This window comes from Paralichthys olivaceus, chromosome 16 (assembly GCF_024713975.1).
Source record: "Paralichthys olivaceus isolate ysfri-2021 chromosome 16, ASM2471397v2, whole genome shotgun sequence".
NCBI classification, from domain to species: domain Eukaryota; kingdom Metazoa; phylum Chordata; class Actinopteri; order Pleuronectiformes; family Paralichthyidae; genus Paralichthys; species Paralichthys olivaceus.
The window spans coordinates 16406551-16433847 of NC_091108.1; the positions used below are offsets into that span (position 1 = coordinate 16406551).

The 27297-nt window shown below is 40.3% G+C and overlaps 1 protein-coding gene across 2 annotated transcripts; it reads left to right on the forward strand.

The window, feature by feature from the left end:
* Positions 1–1653: 1653 nt before the first annotated feature.
* LOC109645815 (SUN domain-containing ossification factor-like) lies at positions 1654–16783 on the forward strand. 2 transcript variants are annotated; one of them, XM_020111479.2, is made up of 24 exons: positions 1654–1945; positions 4918–5032; positions 5183–5305; positions 5634–5878; positions 6068–6166; positions 6337–6478; positions 6564–6681; positions 6825–6949; positions 7053–7120; positions 7229–7336; positions 7508–7613; positions 8106–8126; positions 8593–8648; positions 9293–9375; positions 9576–9641; positions 9731–9796; positions 9986–10076; positions 11903–13243; positions 13335–13422; positions 13968–14072; positions 15139–15296; positions 15559–15650; positions 15774–15829; positions 15936–16783. In XM_020111479.2, exons 1-24 carry the CDS (start codon positions 1881–1883, stop codon positions 16401–16403), a joined length of 4005 nt encoding a protein of 1334 aa, XP_019967038.2. In that variant the 5' UTR covers positions 1654–1880; the 3' UTR covers positions 16404–16783. The 2 variants fall into 2 exon arrangements, with proteins under 2 accessions (XP_019967038.2, XP_019967028.2); XM_020111469.2 differs by lacking the exon at positions 8106–8126.
* The last annotated feature ends 10514 nt before the right edge of the window (positions 16784–27297 follow it).

Genomic DNA, 27297 nt, shown 5'->3' on the forward strand with positions numbered 1-27297 from the left:
TTTACACAAAAAACTGAATCCATGCTTGCTGGGTACATTGTCTGACATTGTCTATTCCCAATGGACGCAGCCCAAACACTCATGCATTAGGGTTAGCAGAAGCCAATACCAGCTGACACTGACCAAGAAGTGGTATACACCCAGGAGAGATCGCCCCCGTATCACAGGGTCAGCACATACAGAGGCAAACAACCATTCACACTTACATTCACACCGGACTGTACACTATAGAACACAAAGACCATAACCCCTCCTCTCTTAAATCTTAGATCACTGGGATGAAGAATCAAACACGTTTTCACTTCCAGCCACAAAAGTAATCTTAAAACATATCTCTATAGCCTGGCTTTTGATTAAGTGTAGTTTATAGACATTATTTTACTGCATATCATTTAAATCTAATTTACTATTATCAGTCCGTTAATATCATTAGTATAGTATGTGTTTTTATCCTGTTCTATTGACTTAATATTGATACTTTTTGTAGTGTTATTATAGCTTTCAAAATGTATTTTGTGAGAAATTACTGTCATCGTTTATATTTGTTTTTTGTATAATTCTTGGGTGATGGTCTTATGAGGAGTGTACATATTAAAGGTGTTATACAAATATAGTTGGCTTGATTGAAATGTTCTAGAATTGAGTAAAGGGCGCCCTCTAGTGACATTAATATAAACGTGCACAAACGTGTTTTAAAAACTTCACCATGACTCATTTGTTTCCCACTTTGTGCAATAGAGGACACAAACGTGTGGAACACAGACTTTGAGCTGAACAATTCTGATAATTTACAGATGAGTGCATTTAAGTTATAATCATCCCTTCTTCCTATGTTGTGATATTGTTATGGTATGATATGATGGGATTTTCCGTTTTTATTGTTTTTAACGATCAAGTATTAAAAACTAAAGGGGACAGGCCCCACAACTCTGGAACGACCTGTCTGAGGAAAACAGCTGATCCAATGATCTCCTTTAAGTCCCTTGTTAAAACCTACTTTTATCTGAGAGCCTTTCCTGATTTTACCTGCATTTTTATTGTAATTTATTGAATTTTATTTCTAAAAATGAATCCAAAAGAATTGAATTTTGAAGTTTTGAAGAGTTCTGTCAAATGAAAGCTGTCTTTTAATACGTGTGATTCTCTCATTTCTGCTGTGCTCTGTTTTATTTTGCTGACCTTGTAAAGCACTTTATAACTTAGATTTTCTTAAAACCTACTTTTAGCCTCTCCTGATTCTACCTACATTTTTAGTATATTTTATTGAATTTAATTTCTAAATTTTAATTTAAAGGAATGTTATGTCATTTAGAGTTCCTTCAAATGAATCCTGTCTGTTAATATGTGTGATTCCTTAAGTTTTATACTAATTAATGAATAAACATCTGAGCCATTTAATTCAGTTTTTTTCATTCTTATTCCTTCAATGTTTTATTATTTCAAATTAGCTTTCACCGCGGTTGACTCAAGTAGCACTCGAAATATTCATCCTTCGTCGTAATTCCGCTTCAGTGACGTCACATGAAAGCTGGTCGGTTTATTTTCACCATCGCCAGGAAGAAGCTCCGCCAAACTCGGGGAGACCAGACGTTACGAATCAAGCGCTCCCAACGCACACACGCTCGGTTTGAACTGCGCAACCTCTTCTCTGGGCTCTGATTGGTCAGCGGGGCGGTGACAGCCGCTCGTGTATGTGCGTGTGTGACAGCGGCAGCAGCAGCAGCTAGCATCACACCGACACACAACGTTAGCGAAGTTCACGAGAAGCAGCGGGCGGATTTTATATCCGACACACCAGCAGCGGAGGGAACCTCAGAGAGAAAGGCAGACATTACTCCATCAGTGAGCAGGGGGAGGATGACTGTCCCGGCGGGAGAGGGATGAAGATGACACCTCTGTTATGGCGAGTGGTGTCAGTGTGGCTCTGTGTCGCTGTGCTCTCCTGGTGAGTAACTTCGGCTCAGTGCGTCTCGGTTCGACCCGGCGCTGCTGTTTTCACTTTTGACCTGGAAGCTGCTGAGCTCTCCGAGTGACGCTGCTCCTGGTTCTAACATGTAGCCCGTTGGCTAGCTCACGTGAACATGTGATGTGGCACCTGGCGGACTCCTCACTTGTTGTCACTGAGTTAGCTTCAGTCGCTGACCACGAGCAAGGGGTTAGCATAGCTGAGTTAGCTAGTGAACAAGTTGTTCCAAAATGTTAGCTTAGTCCTCTGCCTCGTTATGTTTTACGGCCTGGCTATTTAGCTGAATTTGAGTAGAATTACATAAACGATACGTGTTTCACCTGTTTGTGAATTTCATCTGAGCAGTACATGTGGAAGTGGAAGTTTGAACAACCATAAGATGTCACCTCCTCACAGATCCGCTGTGCATCACTGTCACACCGGCCATGCTGCCACAGGGCTCACGTTACATAGATCTGGTTCTTCAGCTGTTGACAGGATTAGAGGCCTTTCACGTCGAGGTTGTCTGTGCAAATCTGACAAACAAACACACACACACACACACACGGAGAGATTATGCAGGGCGATTATGTGCTGTAGCCATGATGTTAGAGGACAAGTCACAAAACACAACACGCACTGACCACTGCTCTTCACACAGAGAGGACAGGGAGGGAGAATGATGTAATACTGTATTAAGATCTGTGTGGCCTACTTCCACCAGCTTTGCTGTGACTGTCATATTACACTGAAGCTCTGAGCGATAACATGTCAGTGTCCGTTGTCTGTGCTGTTGGCACAGAACTGTTGAGTTAAATCTAACGATGCTGTAGGAAATGGAAGTCAGTCAGTTAATTGACATTTGCTGACTTTGTCTCGGCGCTCATGTCAGAGCAGCTCAAGTGACAGTAATAAGATAAAGTAGCAGCCCAGGTGTCACGCACTCTGAGATTTCACCTCACTGTGAAATATATATATATGCTTTGAATGTTTCTCTTTGTCTCAGACCATTGTACCAGAGCTGCTCATTTTCTGGACTGTTTGATTTATAGTGTATTTGTATGATTTACCCATCAATCTGATGAAGTACCTTTGTTTGACATATTAATATTGCTGGATTAGCAACTAGCAGACATTCTGGCTTCCAGGCTTTCTACAGGACCTTTAAAAGTCTATCAAAAGAGTCATTACTCTGAATTTCGGGCAGTAAAGTCTTCAATAAATCAAAATATTATGTACTAGCTCCAAGTGTTTCCCCAACATGCAGTATACTGGTGCCTCAATATCACTTTGTTGAAAGGGATGTACTAATGATACAGTATGTTACAATGTTAATTTAGCAGTTTTATTGGATGAATCATAATTACCATGTTGGTGGTGCCATGTCGACATTGTCATATTGTTTATCTGATCATTACTCAGGTTCAGTGCCTGAGTAATCAATGATACGTCATCTTACATGGTATTCATGTGACTGTCATTAAACTTGTATGGCAGGAATGGGAAGTCTTTTTCCTGTTAAGGGACATTTCAGTGTTTTTTTTAACTTTCTCCATGGGTCATGCTAAATTATTGAACAGTATTAACACACACATATCACATTAACCTCCATTGTCCACCACAAATTATTTTTGGGCTTTTTGGCTATTAGCTCACTCACCACAAAACTTGCCTCAGTAACATTGTCTCTGTCAGAATGTGGTCTTGTGAGATATTTGTGTTGAGCACATATACTCTGTGAAGTTTACTTTATCCAGTAGCATTTGTCCTTATTTCTCATCCAGTTTAGCTGCATGTTTCCAGCTGTGACTTGCAAACAGTCAGAAGAGTCTACTATTTTATGTTATTTTCTTTTATTGCAGAAAAAAAGAAGATTGCTGTCAGGATAATTGTTTGCATTTTTGAGTTGTTTTGTTGTATTGTCTTGTGGGCTGAATACAGCTTAGAACCATACAAGCTTTGCTATCCCTGTTACATCCTTGTCTTATAATTTGCCAGATGCTTCATGAAATAGATTATCCAACACACAAAGAGAATGATTATTTCATCATGAGGAAGTACACTTAAAATATCCTGTACTATAAGTTGTTGTACAAACATATAATGTACCATCATACCACTCTTTATCTATGACCACATAGTTAATTATTTAGAAACTTATTATTTAGCAATGGCTCTTGCTCCTTTCGTACTTCAATTACAGCTGCTGCCTTTCAATTAGAAAACAGATTGCCACTGTGTTCACTGAAGTGTTTGTGGCCGGTCTCGCCTCTCGAGGCAGATCAGCAAAGCAGCTGAGTCAGCCAGGACTTAAAGAACTTGACCTGGAATCTTGAATAATGTTCAGATAATAGCCTGGATTATTGACAGTGTACAGTCACTGTTGGAGTTTGGCCTTTGAGACTGTTTGACCTTTCCCCCACAGGAATCAGACATTATTGCATTATTTAAAGTCTAATTACTGTTGATTATTGTTGGTTGCATGCCAGGAGTGACCCAGACCTCCTTTTCTTGGCAAAGTCACAACCAACAGAAGTGTGGGGTTTAATACAAAGGAGACAAAGACAAAAGAGAAATTTATCACACAAAAATCTCAAAAGGATTAAGATTAAGTGTGTCTTTTCACTCTAGAGGAAACAGATGTTGCATGTTTCAGACAAGAGACAAAAATAGGTTGAGCAATATATAACTTGCTTTTGGTGTGTGTCTATTTCCATGACTCTGCATACAGATAAGATAAATTGTCTACACTCGGGTACAGGCCACCTGGATTTTCTTAGTTCATCACTGTGTTTACACTGGGATGCTGCTTTTTCTGTGTGTGATTCACTTCACTCTATAAAATGTTTAGCCCGACTGATTCTACAGTATATAAATATTTCTATAATCTGAGCTTCTTTCCCAAATGTATAATGAAGTGACCCATATTCAGACAAATTGACTCAATGATTATTATTCCCTTCATCACTTAGGTACCCTAGTTGCTATGTTGGTTGCACAGAGTCGCACCAAGAGGCCCAGAGGACCATGGCCCCACAGGACATCAGTCCGGAGGAAGAGTCAGGGGAAAAGACTCCTCCTGAAAAGGTAACGTCAGTTGAACAATACTATTCTACAACAAAACTTTTTAGCCAGAAGTTTCACAGGCTGCTATTTGAGATCACTCATGTGACCGTACACTTTATAGACACATTTAAGATTGTGTGTGTCTGTGTGTTTGTGCGTGTTTTTCTCCAGGTTGAGGAAAGCTGGGTCTTGCCTGCCCAGGCCTTGTCTGACAATGAGCCGCTGTTAGAAGATAATCAGCTAAACGTGGAACAGACAACACAGCACATGGACAAAAAAGAACAATATTCAGAGGTATAGTTATAGTTATTAAAATAAGTTGTGTGTCATTCAAATCTCAACTTAACACAACCAATGATTTCCATGTAAGGGCATTTGTCTAATTATTTTAAGAATTTTAAAGACCTGTTTAATGTTGGAACAGATTTTTTCTTAGATTTACTTCTACTACTTTGCTTCCTGAGCATCACAACAGATTCATTCCATCCAGTTCTTTTTATTGATCCTTCCTGGAACATTTCATGACTGAAGTGTTTGTTAGATCAGTCCAGCTCTGGCTAATGGGCTAATCATTAAAAACATTTCACTGGACAGGTCAAGTATCTCTCTGTTTTTCCATCAGGTCTTGGATCAGGCCTTAGAAGTAAAAGCGCCCAATGTTGAGGCAGAAGTGGAGGCAGACAAGGACATTTTACAAGCAGAGCCAGAACCTGAGCCAAGCTCAGAAAATCCAAATCATGAAACCTCTGTCGTTGAAGAGCATGATTCACCTGCTCTGCTCCCATCATCTGACCCTGTCTCTGGTTTTTCCACTGAGCTTAAAGACAATCCAAACATCATCACCCTTCAAGACAGTGTCACAAAAAAGTAAGGTTTCATCTGTTTTACAATAAATTCATTTAAATCTGTCAGCTCTCTGTAAAAATATTAGTTTTTCCCATATATGATTTGGTTTCTTGCACCCAGTGAGAAGAACAAGGTACTTTTTAAGTGTTTACTTTGTCAAGGATGGTTTCCCTGTCAGTGAAATGATTTAAAATGTTTTTTTCCTTTCAGTGTTTTAGATGATGCATCTGATGAAGCTGCACCTGATGTTGAATCTGAACTGCCTCCTGCTGACTGTGAAGAAGAAAACAATCCATACAACAATGAAAGGTGGGTACTGTCGTCTAGAAAATTTTGTCATAATGTTTCTTTTGCGTATTTGTCAAGTTTGTTTGAGCGTTATTCCCAAGCCTAACCACCTCATAATCTAGTTGAAGTTCTATTTAAAAGATCAGAATAACACTTTGTAACAAGGCCACAATGTTTGTCTGTTTCCACAGCCCTCCTCCGATTGTTCTAGAGAACACTTCCAATGTTCACACTGCTGGTACCAAATCCCACGCTGACCCTCCTCTGACTTCATCAGTCGGAGACAGCCCACAGCATCTGGAGGTCAACACATCACATGTGGTGAGAGAGCAGGTAAGAAACACAGACACAGTGTGAGCTATTTCCAGAGGAAGATGTCCCAGCTCTCATTTTCTCATTATCTCATTATCTTTGACAGGACCTGAGCTCCCCTGTCACCACAGACACAGATTCCAGTGTGAGCAGCAAAGACCCTGAGGACATCCCCACTTTTGATGAGTGGAAGAGAAAGATGATGGAGGTGGAGAAAGAGAAGAGTAAGTTTACACATTCAAAATTTAAAATGTATGTATTTCAAACCAAAAAACAAATCCTATTTTCAACTAATTTAATCAAACTAATTGTAAAGATTTAATTTTATTTAAACTTTTATTAAAACTCTTGTGTTTTTTCTCCTTAGCGCTCTCTACTCACCCCTCTAACAATGGTGGTTCTCAGACACTGAAGAAGGTCCAGAAGAACTTTAATAACTATGCCTCAGTGGAATGTGGGGCCAAGATCCTTGGTGCTAACCCAGAAGCTAAGGTACTTTGTATGTATAAAACTATATCCTGCTAAAGAATATGCTTGCTCTGTTGGATTTTGACCGAATGACACATACAACCTAATATTGCTTTGTTTCATACAGAGTACTTCAGCGATATTGAAGGAGAACATGGACTTGTACATGTTAAACCCCTGTAGTAACAAGATCTGGTACGTAGAATGTTTGCATTGCCTGCTTACTATTCACATTTATAACCTGATACTATTTCTTTTTCCATCTGATTTGTCATTGTTTGCTCCATGTTCTTTTTCGCTCAGGTTCATCATTGAGCTCTGTGAGCCCATCCAGGTGAAGCAGCTTGACATCGCAAACTTTGAACTCTTTTCCTCAACTCCCAAAGACTTCCTGGTCTCCATAAGTGATAGGTAGGCTTACTTAATGTGACACAGTGTGGAAATATTTCTGTTATTCATATAGTAGTTTTTAAAGCTATTTTTAGTTACTTACCTCTTCAACTGACACATGTCAAATTTAACAGAAAAAAAACTTGTTTTTTGCAATCCAGATCACTCAATTGTTTATACTTGCTCCTCCAGATACCCAACAAATAAGTGGTTAAAACTGGGAACCTTTCACGCCAGGGATGAACGCACAGTCCAGAGCTTCCCATTAGATGAGCATCTCTATGCTAAATATGTGAAGGTGAACACAAATATTTTTGTCTTTAATCAGAGCTGTCTTTCTTCTGTGTTAATGCAGTGTAAAGGATTTGCTGTTATCTCTTAATCAATTGAATAATTAAGCAAGACTTTCTCTCTAAATCTCTTTCAGTTGAAGTTTTGCCTCCTTCACTTTTATTTTGTTCCTTTGCTCTTAAATGGCATGGCCATTTTATGTTGGATAGAGAAACTATTATGAGCTAGTATTGCAGAAGTTCTTGACATGTTATTAGCAGTTGTTTGTTGAAGTCAGTTAAATTGGTTAACTGAGTTAATTTTGGGATAGTTCATATTATATATCCTTTGCGATTAAGGCCAATTTTGAGAGTGATATATGTTGTACATTTCAGTCAGTGACTTAATACTCATCTGAAGTGACTCAAGTAAAACCAACACACACTATTTGTTCCTGTTCTGAATGGATTTATAAATGTCTTTAATTACTTCTCTCCTTTTCCCATGTGTCTTGCTTCAGATGTTCACCAAGTACATAAAGGTTAGCATGCATTTCTTGTGTGAGCTGAATAGTAAACATGGAGAGAATTGTGTTTGGCTCTCTTTTGTCTTAATGGTGTGGTTATCATTAAAACACTCTGATCTTTTGCTGTGCTCCTTACTAATCCAAAATACTCTCAAAACATTCTACATGTTATTTGATAACCCACGAATTGAATCAACCTGATGTAAATCAAGAATCAACAATATTCCATCAGGTGATCTAACATGTCATATACTGAGATGTTTCTTTTATTTCCTCATGCAGTAACTTGTTGCCATCGTTCCACTGGAATTTCTCTTTAACCCTTTGTATTGAATTCACAACAAAACAAAACAGCTTTGCTTTGCTTTGCTGTTTGTTCGTAACATGCCCATCCACTGCTGAGTGCTGAATTGTGGGGTTGTAATACAGCACACATTTCACATGATAATAATACCTGAATCATTTTTGCATTTTGTTTTAGGTGGAGTTGGTCTCTCACTTTGGGGCTGAACATTTCTGTCCTCTGAGTCTCATAAGGTATGTAACAAATAAGGAAATGGAAATTGAATATGACCTATTTGCCACTTTTACCTTAGAAAGCTGGCAAAAAAGGAAATGGGATTTTGAAAACAAACATGACAAAACAAAATAAGTTAAGTACTGTATGTTTTATACTGTTGTTGTCCTACCTTCCTTTTATGTCTGTGTCCATGTCTGTTCTTGATTGAGTTGTCTTATATTTTTAATTTAATTACCCTTTAATTTTATTGTCTGCATACATGTTAACTTTAGTTCACTTCTGCATAGTGCATAATAGATGTGGTTGAAGTTTGCGCACAAGGAAGTGAGAGTTAACACATATAACAACTGTTCATTTTAAGTATATCGATATTTAAAAAGAAGGTTGCCTGCTCTGGGGACATTTCTCATCAACAGAAATCAAACAGTAGTTTGCTGCTTGACATTAATACTTTCTTGTATGTTGAAACAATGACCCTCTTCTATTTAATGACCTGTGTGTGTTGGGTGCTTTTAGTATAACCCCCTGTCCCTTTGAGACTGGTGAAGATTTGAAATTTGACTCTATTTAGGTTGCTGCATAAAACAGATTAGATTTCACTGCTGCATGTGAATGGTTGTAGAATGATTACATAATAATTCTTATTTACTTTTGATGCCAGGGTGTTTGGGACGAGCATGGTGGAAGAATACGAGGAGATAGCTGATCCCCCAGAAAGACCAGACGATCAGGATGATGACCAGGGTAAGCACTGGAAATGGCATGTCGCTAATGCAGTTGGGAATGTTTTACACATGTGATCGCATCAATCATGAGAACAAGACAGGTTGTACTGCTGAACAAGATACACACTACAACCTGTCTGGTACAGTTTGTTTCAGTAGTGTTTGCACAGTCTAGTTTAAGAGATCAATGGGTTTTAATAAGGGAACTGCCTCCCACAGAGTATCCATCTGGATATGGACCCGGTGAAGTCAAGTTATCAAAGAATCTGATTGGCTCAGCAAAAGGTAAATCTGGCTGAAAAGGATTTCTTGCATACAGACAACCTGTATCACTCTATTAACTTCTTGCTCTGCTGTTAATTTGATCTTTTCAGATGTCATTCTGAACATGGTCAATAATATTGCCGTCAATGTTCTCGGTGGAGGCCCAGAGATGCAAGGTAAGATCACCACAGTCAGCTGGAAATCTCTGCTTACTGGCAGCTCAAATGTTTTAAAAAGGACATTCAGTCACTATTTAATATTTCCAAAAAAGAAAAACCTTCAGCTCATAGGTTCTAAACTATTTGTGAATAGTAATAATTGGTGCAGCGAGAGTTAATGTTTTATTTCTTATTTTCATTTTGTAGTCAATATATCATCCCAGGAAGTGAACATGACTGAGCTATCAGCACAGATTGAACCCATAATTCAAACGACCTCCACAGATCCTACTTCAGTGTGAGTACCTGTCAAGAGTTTCATAACATCACCTGAAGCTTCCACTATAACAGTTTTTCATGAATTGAACATGCAGCTGCATATCTTTAAAATACAAATGTCAATCTAGAGGTTTGTAGTGAGTGATTGTGGTTAATATGGCCTAGATTTACAATTGTTTTATGGCCTATATACTGTATAGTCACAGAACACTACAGTAAAATGGAGGACACCACTGTTCCATATAACTACATTTTAAATGATTTAAAACTGTATGATCAAACTTTTTTTTTAATTGAAGGGTACTTGATCATATGCATGATTTAAAAACAAACTGCTTAGATAGACTACAACATCAGAGCAACAATATTTCCAGTTACGGCTAAATGCACAAACACAAATTCATAACATAATCTGTGAACACAGTTTTTTCTGTTTGTGGCTCGGGTTATATATAATGCAGTGCTGGTTACCATGCAGTTAGAAAATGCCTGAGCAAGTATGAAACCAGACTGTGACACTCCATAGAGATGGCAGAGGGTACAAGAGCATCAGAAGGCTACTGAACATAAGCTGAAACACAAATCCCAGCAGTGGTGGGGAGATATTTAAAGAGCCTCACTACCAGTAACAGAAGGTGCAGTGGCTGTGCACAGTTTGCTATTTACACAGCCTTACACAGAAAAACAGATGGGTAAGTGCCTCTGTCTTGGCACTAGAGTTATCTGTTGAAATTGGTGTTACAGTGACTAAACAGAAAGTGTGAATGACATTGCCCGAAGTTGCCCTCTGTGGATGGCATCCAAGAAGAAAATCATTACTCTAGAAACAGCATAAAACTGTGAGATTAAACTTTGAAAGAACAACAAAAGAGGCCTGATAAATCTTGGCAACACATTTTTTGGGTCAGATGAAACTGAAATAAAGAAGTTTGGATCATTTGGACTCAGAACTGACAAACCTTGATATCCCTGATATCTTTGAAGTATTTTAAGGCAAAAGGTGAAGCAAAAAAACTCAGCAAAGAGCAGCAGAAGAGAATCTTCTGTGAAGAACTGCAGAACATCTCTGCCTTTGGGTGCAAGACGAATATACAACAAATAACAAAGCAGAAATACAAAATATGTAAAATATGTAATTTCACTAATAACGAGTGAACTGACTTTTGTTGCTGTTTTTTTAATATTTGTTGCGTTTTTGTAATATGGACCTTCCATCTATCCATTTACTTATTCCAGAAATGTCTGTCTGAATATTGCTTGCATATCTCGAAAACCGTTCATCTTATCGCTTCTCAATTGGCATGTGTATAGTTAAAAGCCAAAAGAACTGCAGTATTCATATCTTGTGATTTGGACACGTGATACGTTCAGTATGAGTTAACTTTGAATGAGGAGGTGACCAGTGCTCTGCAGCTGGGGTTGAGCAGGTGTTTTATTTAATTAATAGGCTTCATTTCCAATGTTCTGGTAAAAAAAACAAAAAAAAACACAAATTGCATCAAATCAACATAATTTGTAAACGCTTGATTGTTTTGACATGTTGTCAAGGAGCGTACTCGGCTTTTCTAGGTTAAATGGTCTCAAATGTGAGTTGTTGAGTGTAATTCCACTTCCATTTTTTCCTCTGCAATCCCATATTCAGCATTTACAAGTGCATGCATTTGAGGTTTGGATTTATTCATCGTTGACTTGTGACATGCTTCACATGCTTAACATTCTGTATTTTGTAGTGGAGCCTTAAGTGCAACATGTGTATTTAAATGTGTTGGTATAATATTGCACCCAAACTTTGATGTATACTACTTACTTTAGAATTTATACTATATTTTTATTCTTTCTCCCTAGTCCAGACTCTGAAGAGGCACTTATTTTACCAGACCCCGGTATCCTTGAAACTGGAGCCCCATTGTCAGAGAACCCTGAGCCAGAGATACCTGATACTGAAACTAGCCATCAAGAGCTCCCCCTAGTGGAGGAAAATATTATTAAACCTTTAGAGAAAGATAAAGAAGAACATATCAGCTCTACAATCACCCTTCTGGAAAAGGAGGAGGAGGAAGTGGATGAAGAAAAAGCGAACATGGACAATCACAAGCGACAGGATAATCAGCATTACTGCGCACTACTTCCTTCATTTTCTTCTTCGTGCTCTTGTACAGCTTCCTTCCAGGAATATCTCCTTCGGCAGTGTTCAGCCCTGCTGTCCAAAAAAAGGAAATGCCAAACAACGGATAGAAAGCAGAGGATTCCTTCTACAACACCCACCTGGCACCTACCCCTGTCCCCCTCCGCCTGCCCTGAGCCTCAGCTGCACCACACAGAGGTACATCAGCTCCCTGAAAAGGAACATGCTTCAGTGCAGGAGCCAGAGAGTGGAGCCAGCCCATCAGAAGCCCCACAGCCTCAGGGGAACACAATAGAATCTCATAAAGAGCCTGTTTCTGAACCTCCTTTGCTGGAGCCCAGTCAAACATCGAGCCTCCCCAAATCCAGTGCCACCGATTCATCTGCCACCAAACCTACTCCTATTGTGGATAAGCCACAGCCGACTCCTGAGGAAACGGCGATGGAGCAAAGGCCAGAAAAGAGCCTGGATGTGTTAGCTACAGAGAAGTACACTGAGCCATCAGTCTCTCTCAGTAGCTCCATCAATGTGAAACCCAGTGTCACTGCACCAGTTGACAATGTCTCAGTTGAGCCAACTGAGGAACAGCCTGATGTTGATGTTTCTCAGTTAGAATTAAATACCCCTGTCCAAATCCCAGACAAAACAGATCATTCTCAGCGGCTCCCTCCTACCACCTCTGTTCATTTAGAGCATCACCCTGACCCACCAGCTGTATCTAAAAGTAGTACCACTTCCCCAGAGCCGTCCCACCCTGCTCCAGACCCTGTCACAGAACTAGAGCCCTCTGGTGGCCCTGCACTCATCACTGAGACTAAAATGGAGGATCTCACAGAAGACATCTCTACATCATCAGGTGGTAACCTGCTTCATCCCTTACCTGTCTCACCATCCCTCTCGGACATCTATGCGGAGACCCCCAATGGCACAGAGCAGAACAGCAACCTGGTGCACGGCTCCAGCCAGAAGGAGTCTGTGTTCATGAGACTGAACAACCGCATCAAGGCCCTGGAGATGAATATGTCCCTCAGTGGACGCTACCTGGAGCAGCTTAGTCAGAGGTAAGGGATGAGGACACACTCTGCTGCTCTTCATGTATGAACTGCGTTGAGGGTGATATTGAAGATGTCTTCTTTCATGTTTTGATTAAAGGTATCGTAAGCAGATGGAGGAGATGCAGAAAGCTTTCAACAAAACCATCATAAAACTCCAGAACACCTCAAGAATAGCAGAGGAGCAGGTGAGCAATGAAAGGGCATGAATGAATGGCAGGCACCACATAAAGATACTTGGTTTCAGTCTGAGATCCAAATAGTCCCAAAATGATTTTGCTTCCAAGTTACAGAAGTTTTCTTCGGCTTTGGGATTAAAGCTTCTTTAATCAGTATTTTTTTATGATGGCAATGGATTAAATGTTACATGTGAAAAGGAGAACGCATGTTAAAAACCCAGAATTAATTGTCACTTGATTAGTTCAGGTGCCTGCTTTTTCTGAAACATTTACCAGCTTAACAGACAGATAATTCCCTTGGGAGTTTGTGGAGGGCTTAAAATTAGCTGGTGTATAGACACACGACTGCGAATGAGAGCCAACAGCTGCACGATGTGCAAATATGCAACTTTTCGCCAACATCGTGTGTGTGTGTGTGTGTGTGTGTGTGTGTGTGTGTGTGTGTGTGTGTGTGTGTGTGTGTGTGTGTGTGTGTGTGTGTGTGTGTGTGTGTGTGTGTGTGTGTGTGTGTGTGTGTGTGTTTTCATCATTACATTGTCATTTTCTTCCCATAGGACCTGCGTCAGACTGAGTCCATTCAGTTGCTCCAGGGCCAGCTGGAGAATGTGACTCAGCTGGTTCTCAACCTGTCAGACAGAGTGAGCCAGCTGCAGAATGAGGTAGATGCAACACTCAAGGCATAAAACCTTAATCTGTGATCAGGAGTACTTCATCCGGGGATTAAACAGAGTCAATTTAGTACATTTTTATGGGACCACATCATTTGGATGTACTAGGGCTTTATTTCCTTTATTTAACCAGGAAGGGTCTATTATGATACAATATCTGTTCTGCTAGCGAGTTGTGTTCAAGATGGGCAGCAAAATTAGATCACATGGATTCGAATTAATGGCGACCGATTATAACATAAAAACATCAAGAATCACTAGAATGGTGCTCAGTAGATCACCTACCTCCACCGAGGATCCAAAGGTCCCCTTAAATTCAATCAAGCCTTATAGGTTAGGTACGATATCTCATCTACACAATGGTGGTAGTTACAGGTTTCTAATCTTATTTATTACCGTACAGCAGCTAAAGAAGCCCACAAGAAAACTAGTTAAATCCTTTAGATCCCAATTTTTTATTTGGATCCTCACCAAGTTGCATGTGCTCATAAATATCAGTCCCCTACATATGCCTGATTTGATTTTAAGGGGGAAAAATATCCTCTGTCCGTATCTGTGCCAAAATTTCATGGGTTGAAATCTGTTCAGTAGTTCTTTCGAAATCCTGCTGAAAAAATAATCTCCTTGGTGGGGGTAAACATGTCAAAAGGGGGAAGGGATTCGAGGTTGAGATTGACTTGCAGTTCATTCCAAGCTTGTGGAGCGTTAAAGGAGAGGGCAGATTTATCCAGCTCTAATCGGGTGGATAGCAACTTCAGGAGAATTTTATCTGATGATTTAGTGCTAGAGTTACTGGAGCAGACTAGATACTGTGATCATTTACACGGTGAAGCTTTTACATGGAAAATTAATATATGGAATCCTCTCCCCAGAGTGAATTCCATTGAGCCCTTTCATATAAGTACAGTGATATGTACAAAAACATGAACCAAATCCATTTTGTTTGTCGATTCAACTTCCAACTTAACTGTTTGAATTTTTACTTTATGATTCTTTCACCTTTTTTGTGACAGCTCATATTTCCTCTGTTTTGGTAATGGTATAATCTGTGTCCTAGGTGTCTGACAGGCAGAACTACCTGGTGCTGTCTCTGGTGTTGTGTGTGTGTCTCGGCCTGTTACTGTGTGCAAACCACTGCCGCATCTCCACGATTCCTCCAGCCACAGAACCAGAGCCCCCCATACCCAAGAGCTACACCTACTGCTGCCCTGAAAGGTGGGTGAACAACTGGACAATTTAGGGGGGGGTGTTTTTGAACACAACATGGCAAAGACAGCGGACGTGAATAAACAGAGTGGCATCTCCAAATGGACTATTAAAGCAAATGGGAAGAGGTTACAGCGCCTTGAATGGCTTCAACCCATTAATCCACTTAATTGATACAAGTATTCATCACATACGTCGCAGCTAGATCACACAGCTGTGACTCACATCTTTAGAAAGGAGCTACATGCAGTTCTTTCTCTTTTCATAACAGGCAGTTCTCTCCCTGTGATGAGACGGGCTTGAAGAGGAGTGCGTCCTATCCATTGATACACTCTGAGTCATTCCAGTTAGCCACCAACGAAGGTAGAGTTGTACTTAAGTTCTTTTAGGGTAATAATACTTTAGTTTTTATCATATATCTTAAATAATAGATAATATCCAGAATTGAACTATTGTTAAAATTAAAATTCATTCTTTGGCTCACAGGCCCTGAGATGCTGCACGCTGGGGAGACACTGAGTCTTTGTCCAGCTAACAGAAAGGTGTGTAAAAACTGAATGTATCGCAGTGCAGAATAATAGTGTAAAATATACATTTGAAATACTGGTTGTAAGATATTAACATCCTTAACCCCCCCCCCACACACAGAGGAGACGTCGTAAGATGAAGCCCATTGACAAAGTGGAGACTCTGAAACCCTCCTTCCACGCTGCTTCAGAACTGAGTAATGGAGCTGTTTTGTGTAATGGTGTGCCCATCACCACCATCCCCACACCCTTTACAAAAAGATTGCTCCAGCCTCTCTTTAGAGACTCACTGTCAGAGGGAAGCTCCGAGGGATCCTCACATTCAGATGACCCCTCCTTCTGTGGCATCACCACAGCCTGCTCCCGAATCTGCGACGGCCTCCCTCAGCCCAAGACCCGGGCGGAGAAACGGGCTTTGAGACGCCGGCGTCCCAAGCCCGGCTGCGCGGTGGTGGACTTGCTTCAAGTTCCACAGAGGGACAGGAGGGAACCGTTGCCCATCTCTACCATAGAGGACATCATGAACAGGAAAACAGAGCAAAGCTCAGGGACGTTTGGAGTGAACGTTGCCCTCTCAGGTCCTGTCTGACAGAAGAGAGGAGGCGAACTTCAATAGGCTCCACTTCTCCTCACTCACTGCAAAACTCTTTCTAAAAGAGGATGAATGTTAATTTCTGTAGCCACAGGCAGCTTTAAGCTCCATGATGAGACTGTCCCTTCACTCTCACTGTTCACTTTTGTTTTCTGTTCATGTTCTCTGTTCCGCTCCTATCTGACCTTTTTGTATTTGTTATACTTCAAGTCAAAGAAATGTCTTCCCGGCTTAAGATTAAAGCTTTTCTGTTGTGTTTGAAAATGTTGTAACCATTGACCTACAATTTAACACAATGGATTCAGCAGAGGCTTATTTTCTAACACACATTCACTCACTTTGGTGAAGACATTTCTGTCTTTAAAGTATCTATCTCATTTTTCTGTCTGTTCTTTTTTGTCTCTCTTAAATCTCCTGCCAGGAAATTGCTTCTGACCTTCAAGCAAAAGCAGAAGACTTACTTTTGTCAGTTTCACCTTCAGAGTAAAAGCAGGGAAACATTGGGTAAACTATAGGGTGTTAGAGCATCAACTTCGCTGACATTCTTTTAGCAGGTCAATGATTCCCTCCTCTTAGCTTCAGGGGTGTTGTTCTGTTACTGACCCTGAGTCATGGGGGGAATAATGTTCTCCTCTCCAGTCTGAGAACACAGCATTAAGAAACTGCTTTTTATTGTTGACTTGTATTCATCTGCTTGTATTGTTATACCAGTGCAGTGCCCGTTCAAAACATAGCTGTTTGCTTGGCCTGTGGTGATGTTGGTTGGAACTTTCTCACTGAAACTGTAACAGTGACCTGCAGTAATTGGGCCATGGTGACTTAAAATCTGCTACAGGACTCGGTCCATAGAACTGTGAAGCTGCACAGATAGCTCATCACCTGCTTATTCAAATTTCGCAGAATCCAGTTGCCATTGTTTTGGATGCACTGTTGTCATGATCAACAACGTCAGAGCACTGGTCGCCTGTTTGTGTGAATGCATCATGGGTCCAAGTCGTGCCAAATTCAAAACTGCTCTTCCTTTGGCCATGAACAATACACATGTCAAGTGTGAAGCCGATTGACTGAATGGTGTTTGAGATATTTCTTGGATTATTGATGTAGTTCAGCAGCAGAAACAAGATATTTATTATGTAAGAGTTTGACAGTTGTAGTTACAGAATGGTACTAGAACTAGAATGGCACACAGTAGAGTGCAACATGGGGCGAACAAGTTGTCTGAACCCAAATTATTTATTTGATTTAAAACATAGTTGAAGAAAGTAATCTGCCTCGTAGTCTGCATCCCAATATCTCTTCCCAGGCCCCATCACTCCAAGTTTGGTGGAAAATCAATTCTGTAGTTTTACTTAAAACATGACCTCCAAGGCAGAGAGGTAAAAGATCTACAGACAGACACTACAAGATCAGAAATGACGGAAAGAGATTGCAACATGGCTGAAATCATGTCAGAGTTGGATGGGTCACAGAATATATGGTCACGTCTTAAGAAGCAATGGCATTCATGTGATTTCTCCTGATTGGCTGAGTGACATTTTGCATTGATTCATTTGAAAAGGGTTCATTTTGCAATTTCTTTCAACCTTTAAAAAGGTCAAACATGTTCCAGTTGCAGCTGCGCACACAGAAGTGGACCACACACACACACACACACACACACACACACCCACACACACACACACACACACACACACACACACACACACACACACACACACACACACACACATGCATGTAGACTTTCATGTTCAAAATAACCAAAAACACAGCCTTTTCTCCAGGTCTGCAGGAAATAGTTGTAACCTTACTAATGTAAGTGTTGCTTTGTGCAGCAGGGGGCAGTGTAATCTTTATACAGCCCCACAGTGGTTTGTGATCTAACATCTCCATCAGTTTCCATGCGATGAGTCATTACTCAGGATGGAGGTAAATTACTTCAAGGGCTAACGCTGCCTTTCCACCCTCGCCAGCTCATTTGCTTTTGTCTCAGTCTGCCAGCGCTGAGGCTGCTCGTCCTTATTATCCTTGTTATCCTCTGTTATTAAATGCACTTGTTAGACTGAAACAAGGAGGAGAGACACAGTTGAACCTACTTGCTGTTGTGTAGTGCACATTTGAAGTGTTTTTAATCGTTAAAAAAAACAGAACACTCACTGAAACAGCGTTTGAACAGTGGGATCTTTTGATGTGCTGCCTCCACTGAAAGCATTTATCGAATGGCTCCAGCTGTTTCTCAAAGAGAAACACTGGATGCATTTCTATTTACTTTCTCACATGCTGTCTCTCGCTGCGGTCAGGCACGGTCAGAGTGCTGGTGGATGTGAGAAATTGGGTTAAAACCTCTTTATTCATCTGACCCGGTTGGGTAGCGGGAGCCTTTCAGAGATAAGCGTGCCTGATGCTCCCCCCCCTTCCTTTCATTTTGTTAACAGAATTCCTGGGTTTCTCTTTGCCATGCCTCGTCCCAAAGATTATCTGTAAATGCAGGGCTGCAATCCTCTTTTCTCAGGCACTCTGCTTTTATCTGAGCTCTGTCATGGACTGAATATTCTCAGTGTGCTGTTGTATGTGTTTTTATGTCTGTTTACAGGTGTCTGCTTTATACTTCGTGTTGGCTTGTTCACTCTTTCACCTGACTCCTGAAAAAGGATGAAATTAAGTCCAGTCTCTTTGCAGAATTTACTTTCTAATTTGTTTTCCACTTCACCAGTTTACCAAAGGTCGAGGTCGCCTCACTCTTCACTGACCTCAAGCACCAATCAACCTGTGGTATAGCAACCGACCTTGTGAGCTATGTGTTTGTTTAGTTCATCCTCTTATTGATCTCATGACTCTTCTGAAATCTTTCAGTTACTTCTCTCGCTCATTTTTTTTCTCGCCTGTGTTGATGATTTTATTCTCGATTCAGTCAAGAAAAGAAAAAAAAAAAGAAGCCTTTTCTGTCTTTTCTTCCAGGTTGAAACATTATTAACTGGCACAGAAACACCATCGCCTGTGTTAGCACCACCCAGGGGCGTAGTAACAGGGTAGGCAAAGTAGAACTGCCTGGGGCCACTGAAGTGAGAGCACACCCCCCCATAAAAGGCTGATTACATTCATCTGATGCAACAGTAATATTGTGAGAACCCCCCAGAATTCGATGATGGGGTTTATACAGGTGACTGCAGTGACACACGTTTGGAAACCCCCAATGAGGCCTGATGCCACTATTAAGCTTATTAGTTTGAGAGGTTATGTTGAAGACTAGAAGGTTTAAATGCAAATGTATGACAGGCCTGGGATGGTTGGGTTGGTTGATATCGTGCCATTAGGTGTTTAATGGCACGATATCAGGCAAAACCTACTTGAGCCAATTCTTCTAGTCTTCTCTTTCCGTTCTGTCTGAACTCACCTTGACACATTGGTTTGGAGACAGAAAAGACAAAACTCAATCGGAGAACCAAACATTCAGGATTCAAGACTAAGATCAACTCATTCGATTTTGGGGGTCAAAGGTTATGGTGACTTTGCAAAACATGTTTTTTGCCTTGTGAATGCAATATCTCAGGGTCAAAGGTCAAAGTCACAGTTGCCTCACAAATCATGTTTAAGGCTGTTAAACATGATTTTGTGTGTGTGTGTGTGTTTACATGTGGCAGTTGTCATTGGCTGAATGCTCACCTGTCCATTTAAAGGGTACACACTCTGACCTTCACTTTATTCCTTCCATCATTGCATTACCTCGTTTCTACTTTAATTCACTTTTTCTCCACACTTGGATATTGATTGACTCACACATCCAGCTATATATATTTTTTTTTCCCACCGCTCTTACCCTCCTCCCCCGTCCTCCCTCTTCTTTTCTCTCACCATGCGTACTCCTCTCTGTCGGTGTGGGAGGGTGGAGTCAGCGAGGAGTGGAGGATCCCGCCGGTGTGAGCAGATGCGATTGGAGGAGAATAATCCTCTGAGTGCTTTGCTTTCTTAGATTTTTGTGAGAGGGGAGCAGGGGGGTTTCTTTGATGTTCTGCGGATACCATTCGAGGCCGCAGCATTAAACGCGGATTTACAATTTCTGTCATAGATTTCCCCCATCCCCTCCCTCCGCCTTCATCTTCACGAGTGTTATTGCTCATTTCCTTCCTCTTTTCTTCAAATTGCACCACTCATTTTTCTGTGACCCAATTTGCCGCACTTGCTTCCAGTTGTCGGACATCACTACGAACACACTGGTAGTTGTGATTTAGGAGCAGTTAAATCTCCTTCATGGTCGGGCTACAGTGGCGTTCTGACAGGGGCGTTTAGCAGGGTGCTTAGTGAGAGGCTGATAAGACGTTGGCAGCCACTTGAAATCAATTCGTCCATGCCTTACCCTCAGTAAAGCCACCATTCCCTCGTGCTTGTGATTAAGCTGGGTGCATAGGGCTGGAGTAGCCATTCAAAAAGCTACTGCAGACATGCCATATTTGATAAGCCTCTGGTTGGGGATGTGCGTATATGAATAACAGTCACCTCCAGGGAAGCTTCTGCTTAATGTTTCATGGACTTATTTCCTCGGCGCTTCTCTGTCATCCGAGATTTGCTGCTGTCTGAATGCGGCACACAGAAACATGAGGTGTTCCCTGTGATCACGGCTCGGCCGACACACGAGCCTGAGGTGCGTGAGGTGTAATGATGGATATGCTTTCACATACAAACTCACGCATGCTGCATCATTCACAGGGACGAAGTGCAGACGTGGACATACAATATTGAGTCCACGTTCACTGGGTCGCGCTGTGTTCTCATGCGAAGCACACACGGGCGAGACACAGCTGAGACACACACGTACACACAGATGAAATGTGACATGTTGACTAAATACAGGATGGGATGCACACCATTCAGCCTGGAGTAAAGAATGATCATGCATGACGTGCACTTTCACAGAAGCATGTAGCCTAACCTTTCCCTCGCTGATGAATGAGTCACAACCCAGATGCCAAAGGTGACCTTACACGGTTTGTGCCTCCGACTGGAGCCAAACTCTTCCTCTGTGTCACGTTTCCAGATTGTTAAAACCAAATCTCACCGTGATCGCTATAGTTTATTAATCCCACATGTCATCCTGAATCTTTTTATATCTGTGATTTCAACTGAATTATTTGTTCACTTTTCATTAAAGATTGAGCAGCATTGTAGTAGACACACATGATCCTGACACATCTTGACTATTTGACACGTGTCACTGTGTGAATTTAAAATGTACAGTATTAATATTGTGAATTGATGGTTAAATGTAAGACACTGCTCTGCTTACATGAGAGAACCACACAATGTGAGGAAAACCTGAGTAATCAGCAAAGATAAACCCAGACTGAGCCGCTCTGTGCCAGCTACATCTGAACATCTAAACAGCTTAAAGCATGAGCAAACATTTCAGTGTGACACTGTTTAATGCTGCTGACTTCACAATTTAGTATTTTCATGCAAAGTCTAACAAACTGAGCAAATGCTGCTCAATGACAACAAATATCTAGTGATTGTGAATATTTGATGGGATATATTGACACTGACAAATGACTGATCATGACAGAAAGTTGTCTCCTCATTTATACTGCAACACAGCCCCCGTGCAGATAGTGCCAACCATCGACTCCAGCTAGTTTATGTGATGTGATAGTAGAAATAGTTTATAGTTTTTATATTGATAACTGCTTAATTATTGGGGTAACAGTGTTCACACAAGTTAACATCATATCATATACTTACAGGTGTCATTTTACCTGGGAAGGATGAGCATACATCCTAACCCATTTTTGAAATGGCAGATTTGATCCCCGTCTCTTTTTTAAAAAACATGAGAAATATTTTCCACGTTGAAACAAATAAGTAACTCCTTGTGTCTCCGCTTCCTCCCTCTGTCCAGAAACTCAGACATTGAGGTCTTGTCATCACAAATCAGTCTCAGCTGTCAATCATGACTTCTTTATAGCATCAAATAACTATTGAAAACAAACCTATTATCAGAAAGATGAACACTTGATCATACATCAATGTGATAACAACTCAAACGACAAAAAACATTTCAGAAAAATGTTTACTGTTGACTTTTTTTTTTTTTGTTTGGTCCATTTAAAGTACCATTTGAATTTCTATATCATCCTTCGTCGGGCACACTAAATGCTGAAATACACATCAATCACACGAACCTCTAAGATGATGGTTGCAGCTGCTTCTCTCTGGCATCAGATGATGATGAACTAAATCAACTTGCTCCTGCAGATCCTCACCTGAGCAGTGCATGGCTTCCAAAGACACAGGCTCCTCCATCATGTCAAACATGATCTCACAGACTAATGAGTATATTTGGAATGTCTCCTTTTTTTTATATATCTCTCATGTAAATAATAATCTCTCCAACAGTTCTTTGACACAAACTGACACTTTACATTAATTTACTTTGGTCTGGTTCCCGCAGCTCCAAGGTGCAATAGGGCTTCACAAATTGTCTTTCTAAATGAGGTTGCAGCTTCTTGGCTTTAAACTCACTTACCACCAAACCAGAATGTGGTCAAGTGAAAGCTGTTTGTTGTGAAGCTGAAGAGCACCCAATTATTTTTCCCTCCAACTCATCCACTTTAGTTTGTTTCCAGCTGTAATAATGAAACTATTTATGTTTGGTCCTTTGACAATATCAATACAATTTATTACAAGACAGTGCCCTAAATAACATTTACTCCAACTGTCTTTTCTGTAAGTTTAGTTTATGTCACAACACTGTCTCAACCAAGACTTTGAGCCCCCACGTATTTCTACAGTGACGTTGAAACAAGATCACTACAGTTAATGATGAATCCTCTGACAGCAGCCATGAGGGAAATCAGACTGTAGAACTCCTCATAATGCAGACGACCAAAAATTCTGACAGGCCACAAATCCATACAGTCAGATTGTTAATCGCTCAAGCAATTACCCAGGAGTTATGACCCCAGCCCCCACCCTTAACCTGTACATCCAATGACAACACATAACCATAACCCCCATTTCCAGACTACTTCTGAAATTAGTCAGGGGCCACCAATTAAAAAACAGTAGCGAACATGTAAATAATAAAGACGCATGAATACATTTTAATTCTGGCATTGAATAGAAAAGATTCAAAATATTAGTGAGTGGTGGGTAAATATCAGAGATTTATTCTTAACTTACTGGTTAATAAAGATATAGTATATAAGATAGTTATTTGTACAATGGAGGGTAACTTTGAAGAGAAAACAAATGACGCATAGCCTTAAATTTCCCTCTTTGTTCTCATATTTATATATATATATATTCATATATTTTGACTCTATTCTTGTAATATAATAACTCTATTCTCGTAATATTACAACTTTATTCTTGTAATAATATAATTGGATTTCTGTGATATTATGATTTTGTTCTTGTGATATCATGACTCAGTTATTGCAATATTTTGACCTCACCCTCATAATATTATGACTTTATTCCAGTAATTTCATCAGATTACAAGTACACTTGAAGGTCAAAAACACCTTATTAAACAAGAGCCCTGCTGAAAAATGTGCTTTTATTGAATCTCAGATCTGTTCTGTTGAAGCGGATCCGTTTCATGATCCAATGATCATTTCTGTGGCTGCACTGTTGATAACCTCAAACATGCTCATTCAGCAGCAGAACAGGCAGCGACTGCTCGATCTCATGTGCCTCTGTAATGTGCTAATTATATTTAAATGAATATGACTCTCTCATGTACCTGCCTTTGTAATTGTGAATTATGGTGCTTGGAAGAAACAGTGCAAAATTATATAATGTGACAGGAAAACGCATTAGGAAAAATGACAAGCAGGAAAACTGTACTAACGGAGAATGATCGTTTGTTGTTTCTGGTATTTTGTTCAGCTCCATAGATCTGGATGGATTCATCAGTTTGTTCAAGGTTCTGGATGAGATGACATTGTCTTATGAAACCCTTGTTGTAAAGAAGTTCTTTTTGTACATGTAGAGAGGCAGTTTGAAGGCCACTGCACTGATGCTGACATTCTGCGCCCACATCGAGGGTGACTGTCCCCCTCTCACTCTGCCTGTTGCCATGGTTACATACAATCGGTGAGGGGGGGTTTGTAGATGAAGAGGTGATGATGATGATAATGATGATGGTGATGATGAAGGTGGTGTTAGTTGTCATAGTGTGTGCCCGGGGGGCCTCTGCTTTCCCATCAGGCCCCCCCATCCTCCGCCCGTGCCCTCTGTCACCTACCCTGGGGAGACACTCGCCAGGTGAGAAAAGCACGCAACAGGAATTAGAAGGACCAGGTCGACTGCATGTGCGCTCCCCCGAGCAAGGTTGTGTTTGGCGGATACGTCTGACCTTTTTGCTCATTTTATAAATACAGAGCGGCGTATTTTCCTTCCAACCAAACCGGGGAACACAGATGCACCTGCTGATATGTTACAAGAGGAATGAAGTTGCTCCTAAAGGGGACCTATTAGGGCTCTCTTCATTTTCTGTCATATATAATGTTACACTGTCAGATGATCATAGTAACTTGGCCAAAGATTGAGATAATGAGGTCATCGTATGTTCCAGTAATCCCTCTGAGACAGAAGCTCAGGCGTCCGACTGCTCTGAACACTATTCCAACAGTTCTTTCTTCTGTGTAACAGTTTCTTTATACAAGCTACAGTCTAACTTATAGGATTAGAGACATTTAACATACTGTAGTATACAAATCACAAATGGTCCAGGTTTAAGATACAATCACTTAATGACAGCTGAATAATGTTTTACTTTTTTTTTTTTTCTTGTTTTACATTTAAGTGCATTTCCAGCACAAACAGCCATTGACAGGAACATGCATAACTTTTTCACCATTTGCGACTGAAAGACTAGATTTTACTGTCTATCTTTAACACGTATATATTGGCATTCACAAAGTCACCTTCAAATTCTAATGCTTCACATTCACCCTGGCATTCTCCCATGTGCCATCGGTGGAACAATTTAAACTCTTTCTTGTAATGACCAATCACCCATTTTGACTCCTTATGTGCAAATCTTCTTTTACTAGTGAAATGGGAAAAAAAGGTTGCTGGATCACAAACGTTGTAGTTTTTATTTTATTGTCTTTTATTGTTTTTATTGACTGTTGCTTTCTTCTGCCTTAAGATACAGATGTGTCCGACCAACACATCATTTTAAGCTCTGATGCCCCTGGGTGCTCAGATTGGTTCCATTGCATTTGATGTTTCAATCAAACATGACAGCAATCTGAGTAAAAAAGATATAATACATAAGAATTTTTTATTAAAATGTCTAAACATGACTGGATCCGTGGTATATATTTTGTTGAATCCTAAACTGCTTCTCGATGTCATCAAACTATATCTACTTATTGTATGTTGAATTGATGTATAGAGTGACGAGCACCTGCTCTCTCACAGCATCTTAATTAAACTTCTTTCTCCTTCAGTTTTGGGGTATGTAGGAGGATGTTGTTACTCATGTTCACTTCCACTTTACTTGTACTGGACCCTGTTGATACCATGTCAGCCCTCGGCTCATACATAGTGTACTGAAGGATGATTATTTGGTTTGAGGCTACAACAAGAAACAGGAGAATACGTCCCTGCTGGTTTTTCTCATGGTTGGATTTGCTCTGACGCAGCAACTTTAATTTTACTTTTCTGATAAAAGACAAATGAAGATCTTGTCCTCAAGTCAATTTATTTTATTGTTTCTAGTATGGAGGATAGTTTTAGTCACATTAGCAGCATGGCTGGTTGCCAGTCGGTCCATCCACCACTTTGGTCCTGATGGAAAACACTCAACAACTACACTCTAAGAAATAATTCAGGGCATCGCCATTATATAACAAGAATGGTATTCAGTAGAGCACATAGCTCCACCAAGACCTGACAGTTCCCTTAAATGAAACCACTCATACTCACACTCATAGATATCATAGATATCATTATCCTGAATATGCCTGATTCTTTTAATCAAGAGCATTATTCCAGGATTCCGGATCTGCCCCTTTCTCTGGACTCACACCCAAATTTAATAGGTTCTTTCTGGACTCATTTTCATAGAAATCCAATGAAACAAAAAGGGATCAAAAAATAACCTCCCTTGGCAGAGAGTAATAAAAAACATTGTTTCTGCAAAAAAATCCCAGTTTGGTTATTTAGTTAATTTGAATTGTAAACACCTTCAGTGGCTTGTGTTAATTACCTCAACTTAAATTAAATGAATTTAAACTCAAATGTATCTCTACATTGAAAATTAAATTCAGGTTGTGGTAACTGAAATTGTTTTGATGAATTTTCTCAGGTTTTATTCCAGAAATCCAGACTTCACACCCGTTAAACCCACCAGCGAAAATGAAACCAACAGTCTGCACAGTGAAGGTAAGTGTCATTTCGTTTTCAATAACCTCTTACAAACAAAGGAGACGTCTATGTGCATGGCCTGCAAACGTTATATGTTGCACCTAACTTTCCTCTAAATTTCTGAATTTATTCTGCCTGACTTCAAATAGTTTTTCTATCTATTAAGGCTTTAATTACTTTTACAGGTTAATGAAGAGTGTGCAGGAGCCCTTGATGGGAATGTGACGTCAAAGCATCAACTGACACCAAGAATACAATCACTGAGGTTGAGAGAAAGTCCTGGAGGTAATCGATGTTCAATATGTTTGGCTGAAGGTCAGAACAGTGCATATGTTCTGAAACCTACCATATTACAAAGGTTTGATGAAAGCAAGTGTACAAATCTCAGGATCAAGCTCCCTCATATTTGTATGTAGCTCAATAATGTTAAATATGAATTTGTAAATTGAAGAAGTTGCAGGGTTTTAAAAGTCGGGACTTATGGACACTTGGATGACACCACAGGAGCAGTATGGAGGCA